The 6410-nt window shown below is 54.8% G+C and overlaps 1 protein-coding gene across 1 annotated transcript; it reads right to left on the reverse strand.

Annotated features, from left to right (window-relative positions):
* Window positions 1–277: 277 nt before the first annotated feature.
* Window positions 278–6292, reverse strand: Kiaa2013 (KIAA2013 ortholog). Its single transcript, XM_034503252.2, has 3 exons — window positions 5127–6292; window positions 2155–3008; window positions 278–993 (listed from the first exon to the last, which is right to left on the reverse strand). The coding sequence occupies exons 1-3, from the start codon at window positions 6157–6159 to the stop codon at window positions 976–978; spliced, it is 1905 nt and encodes a 634-aa protein (XP_034359143.1). The 5' UTR covers window positions 6160–6292; the 3' UTR covers window positions 278–975.
* Between the last annotated feature and the right edge of the window lie 118 nt (window positions 6293–6410).

The following is a 6410-nucleotide window of genomic DNA, read 5'->3' on the forward strand; positions in this document are numbered from 1 at the left end:
TCCTCCCATGAGCAAAAGCCTGCCCATCACTACCTGTTGCCTCATCTCTCTAGCTAGAAAAGCCCAGGGCTGGAGGGTTCAGATCCCTTGTAAGGGAGGAGATGCCTGCGGCAAAGCAGGGGAGATGTTCCAGGCCTTGAAGCAGTGCATCTCACAGCCACAAGAGAAAGCAGCTTGCTGAGGTCGAGTGTACCACAGGAGACCACCCCAAAAATCTAGTGAAGGCAAGAATGTGATGAATGTGCCCAAGGGTTTAACCACACACAAACCAGTCATGGAAGTTTGAAAGATATTTATTTAAAAAAGAACAAAAAAGCTTTGGTATTTCAAAACCCAACAACCATCATCACTAGAAAGTTAAACACCTCTCCCAGGGACCCAAAGTACAAAAGCACAGACCCCGCTGGCTCAAAGTAAGAAAGAGGCAATGTGCAAACCAGCGGAGGGCAGGGAACCATGCCTTCCCCAGGCTGGGTGGCCATCTGGGGCTCAGGCCCAGCCTTCAGACTTTGTGGGGCTCTGGGTGCCAATGAGGTGGCAGGGATCGGTTGTTGTCACCAACAGTCCTGATCTAAGGTGGAAGAAAAGCCACCCAGCAAAACTTCAACAAAAATAAATTAGAAATCCATTCGAGAAAGAACACATTAAATTAGGAAAAGAACACAATTTTTCCTAAACACGTCTTTAAAGAGGATCTATTTCCTGGGATAGAAGAAATGGGGGAAGTGGAGGGGGTGCGCTCAACTTCAAGTATTCTCCCTACGGGTTTGTTTTATTGACTGGAAAACTTATACAAGTCCTCGGCCCTCCTTCCCCTCCAGTGCAAACTCTTGTACCCACAAGCGCTCCTGAGTCACTCCCCCACAAGGCACAAAGGGTTGGTGCTTCCAAAGGCTCCCTGTTCATGCGGCAGCAGGATGCTCAGTGCTGGGTGTCTTGTGCAAACGGTGGCCGAGAGCAGGACTCGAGGTTCACTCAGACACTGGGATCTTCCTGCTCAATGAAACAAGAGAACACTGTTTACCACCAACCCACAGGCAAGCTGCAGAAAGCTAGGGGGAGGCAGGGGAGCCACGCATGGTGGTGAACACCCCCCACAATACCAGCACTTGGGAAGTAGAGGCAGGAGGATCAGAGTTCATACCAGCCTCTACTACATAGCAAGTTCATGGCCAGCCTAGGCTACATGAGGCCATCTCAAAATAGACAAATATACACACTGGCAGGGAACCAGACCACAGGGATAATGTCTTAGATCTAGCCAAACAGACAGCTCCTGGCCCAGGGCCTTGGGTTGATGTGCCATGTTGGCTGGGCTCTCTCTGGCATTGCGGTGAGGGGCATGGGCGGTTCCTCTGGGAGGCCGTTTGAATTGTCTTCCCAGTTGTACGCTGGACATATAGGAACATACATGACAAACAAGTGCAAGGGCAGGAGGGCAGTGGCCAGTATGGGGAAGAGCCTCCTGGCTCTAGAGGCTGCAGGACCCACCTTTTCTATATAGCTGGCCAAAAGCTGGCTACTTGGAAGGCCTTCTCCACACTGCTTTCCGACCCAAGTCTCCACTGGTTCCCCCATCGTGAGGAACTCAGACCTGCCTCTGTCTGCTGCCTGCTCCTGAGGGCCAAGGACTGCTTTCCCTGAGAGCCTGGCCTTGAACCAGAAACCAGATGCCACAGAGCTTCTTGGTGGAGGGGATGGGCCTATCCCCTGCGTGGGATCAGGGCTTCCTAAATCCTGGGGCACAGATCTACTGTCTAGTCTACCTCTGCAGCTCCATGGCTTGGGAAGAGAGGAGGGTCAGGGAGGAGCTGGCTCTCCTGCTGTTGCAGGCTGACAAGATTAACTGTATCGCCCTAACACACTGATGGCCTGACCTCCAAGGGCATGGGTTTTGTTTGTTTTTTTAGAATGTTTTTGATATGTAGCTCACCACCTTCCTGCTTCAGCACTGTCAGTGCTGGGTTAACAGTACACTACTACAACCAGCTTGCTGTCAAACAGACATTTGATACTGATACTTGATATTGATATAATGGAGAATACATTGAGAGCACTGGCCTGGAAGGGTTTCTCATTACTGCCCAGATTGTCTCCTGGCCAGGCTACCTTTTGGACAGAGTGGCTCGGGGCTTTAGGAGCTGAGGTGCCTACCTTGCTCCTGAAGAGGGGCTTGGCTCCAGGCCCGCAGTACTCATTATAGATGAGCTTAAAGAGGAACAAGTGGAAGAGGGCGATGAGGGAGGCCACGCTGAACCAGAAGAGGAAGGGCAGGCCAGGATCCTGCTGGGCCATGTGCTCATCATGGGCCAGGATGGCCTTAAGGTGCAGCGTGTGTCGCAGGTCCTGGAGATGTGTGAGGTCAGTGGAGATGTACAACAGTGGTGTGATAGGCTGTGTCACCATCACAGAGAAGGTGTGGCCCCCAGGCTCTGAGGTCAGCTCCACCGGGTCATGGAGACAGCCTGCCTCACAGGCGTAGATCTTGACAGGTTGGCCTCGGGACTCCAAGGACACATGCAGGTAGGGCTTGCCCTCAGCATCCACCAGCACAGCCAGGTTGATGTGGTCGTTCTTGTAGCGAATGCCATGAAGTGCATAGCTGTTATGGAGCACCTCGGGGTCGGCCTGGAACTGCAGGTGGTTTTCTGTGAACTGTAGCCCGCCAAAGCTGAGCACCATGCCTTGCAGGATGCCCGGAGCTCCAACCTTCACCAGCCCCTTGCAGCCGCGCTTCTGGAGGGTCAACTTCCACAGGTCAGCCAGCTGCAGGATCTGCTGCACCGAGGAGAGCTGGCCAGGCCACAGGTTCTCGGCGTGCATGGTGGCATGGCCGCTGAAGCAGTGATCTTCATAGTTGAGTGTTGCCTCCATCTGTTCGCGTTCCCTGTGGCTCAGAGAAGGGCTAAGCAGTGGGGCTGGTGAGCAGGAGAGCATGTAGTACAGGGTCAGGTTCACGGTCAGGCCAGACGGCGTGTGAGCATCTGTGATCCTCTTCATCTCCACACCTGTAACACCACAAAGGTTGCACATTGGGGAGGAAGGCCTGGCTGGAGGCAGAGGAGACCAGAGGAGACAGAACAAAGGTGAGGGCTACAGAAGGTGGAGCTTTGGGTCCAGTAGTAAAAGACAGTGGTTTGGTGCCCTGGGTGTGGTAGAGCGATCCTTACTTCCTGAGATGGCCAATCTTGATTCAATGTGGTAGGACTTAAATCACCACAGAAATATACCTCTGGACATGTCTATAAAAGATTTTCTACATTAGATTGAGGTGGGAAGATCCACCTTAAATGTTGGTGGACTGGGTTCCAAGACAATTACAAGGAACATCAGGCTGGGGACCAGCATCCATCTCTCCCTACTTCCTGACTTGCAGATGCCGTGTGACCAGCCACCTCCGACTTCTGCTACTGTGTCTTTCCCACCATGATGAGCTGCACCTTTGTGAACTCTAAGTCAAAAGAAACTTTCTTCAGGAAACTGCTTTTGATGACACAGCAATGACGAGTTAACGGGACATCTAACTGTGTGCCACCGCGTGGATGCTGGGAATTAAACCCAGATCCTGTGGAAGAGGAGCAAGTGCTCTCAACCACTGAGCTATTTCTCCAGTCCCTACTATAACTATCTTCATATTGGATTTTATTCAACTTTTTTTCTTCTTTTTGGAGGCAGTCTATCTCTATGTAGCACAGGCTGGCCTTGAACTCAGTCATCCTTCTGCCTCACTCTTCTGGAGAGCTACATTATAGCCTAAAAGCACCCTAACCTGGTTCAGTACTGTGGCTTTAAATGACACAGCCTCCTATTAAAATGATTCTAGACTCACATGGCCAACCACCCCTCTCAGCATCTCCCCCTGGGCACTGACAGGCACAACTGACCCAGTGTGAACTGTTCACAACCCCAAATCAGGGAGCTGCCCTCCAGGTCTCACTTCCCACAGCCCAACAGTCCTCCCTGCAAAAACACCAAGACTCACCACTCCTATATCCATGTCACGATGTCTCCTCCTGCCCTTGGGCTCCCCAAGAACCTCTTACCCTGTCTATACCCCCACTTGTCCCCTTAGTCTATACTCTGCTCATTCCCATTTTCCCATCTCAGAATAAAACTCTTTGTCCTTCCTCAAGGCTTCAAGTTCACACTGCCCCGTTCCTGCTCATCACCAGGCTTAACCTGCTTAGGGCAGTCTCCAGCCTTGAATGCCCTCTTACTGGTCACATGACTGTCTGCTTCTTGCCACTCAGACCTAAGTGGCTCTCCATCCAGGGAGCAGAGGGGTGGCCCTCTCACTCCATACCTCACCAGCGCTCCACAATTCAGTCTTTTCCACAGCACTAAAAATGTTCACGTTGCTGGCTTCCCCAAACCAGACTAAAGCAAGCACTGCGTGGACAAAACTCATCTGCCCACTTGTCTACCAGCCTCTGGCAAATGCACTTGATGAACGGATAGATACCTCTTGAATGAACTAAACTCTCTCTGCACAACCACACAGGAGCGCTGGTATCAGTAACCCTGAAAACCAAAACTCAGTACTGTGGATTGCATTTCTTTTCTTCAACAGCTGACAGGAAAGGTTTTCATTTCCAAAGAATAATAAAAGGGTTTTTTTGTTGTTGTTGTTTGGTTTTTGTTTTTTTAAAAAGGAAAGTTTTCGTTTGGCCTGCACATTCCAACCCACTGGAAGAAGCCTCCAGCTTCTGGTACAGGAGCTGCAGCCACAATGGCAGATGAATCTCAGCCTCAAATGTCGGACGCTGACGCCAGCCCCAAGCAGGTTGTACTGAAGCAGAGTCTGTGCACCTACCCCTCACAAAACAAAACCCTCCACCTGCTCAGGTCAGGCCTCAGGGCCAAGAACAGACAATAGAACTGAACCTTTACCCTCAAATCTGCATTCAAACCCCTTAAAACTTACTGTTAAGGCTCAAAAAGCTAAGACCACAGAGCTAAGATCATACAGCTTCAAAGTGGTTAAGAAGACTCAACCCTTCAACATCCAAGACAAGTTGCAACCCTCTGTGTGACCACCACCGAGCATGGGGGACATCTCTAAAGTGGACCGTGTGCACACTGGTGCCAAGTGGTGACTGTGCACCAAGCCCACACCAAGGCCTCACCGGGACTGAACAGCTGAGCCCAGAGATACTGGTGATCCTGAAGCAGCTCCGAGGCCGGCATCTCCAGTAGCTCCAGCATTTCCTTCCTTGCCAAGTCCTGCAGCGCCTTGAGCTCCTTGGTTCCTTTGCTTTTGAGCACCTGGGGGTGAATGGGACCAGAGACATGCACCACCCACAGCACCGTCTCGTCCAGCTGTGTCTTGGGAGCCACCTGGAGCCTGTTCACTAACTTCTTAGAGGTCACCACTACCAAGTGCACCAGCCCCGATGGAAGGGGTGTGGACCGGCCCGAGTAGAGGAGAAACTGGTGATCTCCGACCTTCTCCAGAGTGCTGGTGAAGGACTTGGGGACTGGGCCCGCGGTGGGCCCCACAGTCTGCAGCGCGGCCACGCGCTCCGTGGGATTGTTGAGCTGGATGCGCTGCAGATAGACGTGGGGTCGGCCTCGGTGCGCCAGGAAGTCCTCCTGCAGTAGCACGCAGTCACGGCCCGACCCCGCGGACAGCCCGGAGGCTGAGGCGGGCCCCGGGACACCAGCGGCAGGGCCCGAGCCCGGGGTCCCCAGCTGCAGGCAGCGCACTCGGCGCAGCAGGCCCTCCCGCAGCAGGAGCACCGCCTCTCCAGCCTCAGCCACCACATTCAGCGGGCGTAGCTGCACGAAGGGCACGAAGTCCGGCGTCACGGCAGGCTCCCGCTCTCCGGGCGTCACCCACAGCCGGTTGTTGGAGGCGTCCAGAGCCAGAAAGCCGTTGGCCACCAGGGCTGGCACCCCGGGGCCAAGCGGCACCGCCTCGCCGCGATCACGCAGGCCGCGCCACGCGCGGGTGGCCGCCTCCAGGCAGGCGGACGGCTCAGCGGCGCCCGGTTCGCTGCGGGCCCAGGACGGCAGGTGCAGGCCACCCGCCGCCCGCCGCGCCCCGGAGCTCGCGAACCACAGGAGCAGCAGCAAGAGGCCGAGCAGGCAGAGGAGGCGGCGGGCCCAGCTGCTCGACAGCAGCCCCGGCAGCCCCTTCAGGCGCTGCTGCAGCCACATCGGGCCCGCCGCCCAGCCCGCCCGCCCGGCCGCCGCCGCTCACTCCCCGGGCCGCGTCGCCGCGCCCACCTCGACGCCCACCGCAGCCACTCCAGCAGCCACCTTCACCGCTTCCTCCTTCTTCTTGGTTGTCTCCTAGACGTCAAATGCCGCCGGCCGTAAAGCGTCGCTGAGTCTTTTGCGACGATGTGGAAAAGCGGCCAGGGGCGGGATTTGGAGAGGAGGCGGGGTCTCTTTGGGGGCGTGGTCGG

This window comes from Arvicanthis niloticus, chromosome 5 (genome assembly GCF_011762505.2).
Source record: "Arvicanthis niloticus isolate mArvNil1 chromosome 5, mArvNil1.pat.X, whole genome shotgun sequence".
NCBI lineage: Eukaryota > Metazoa > Chordata > Mammalia > Rodentia > Muridae > Arvicanthis > Arvicanthis niloticus.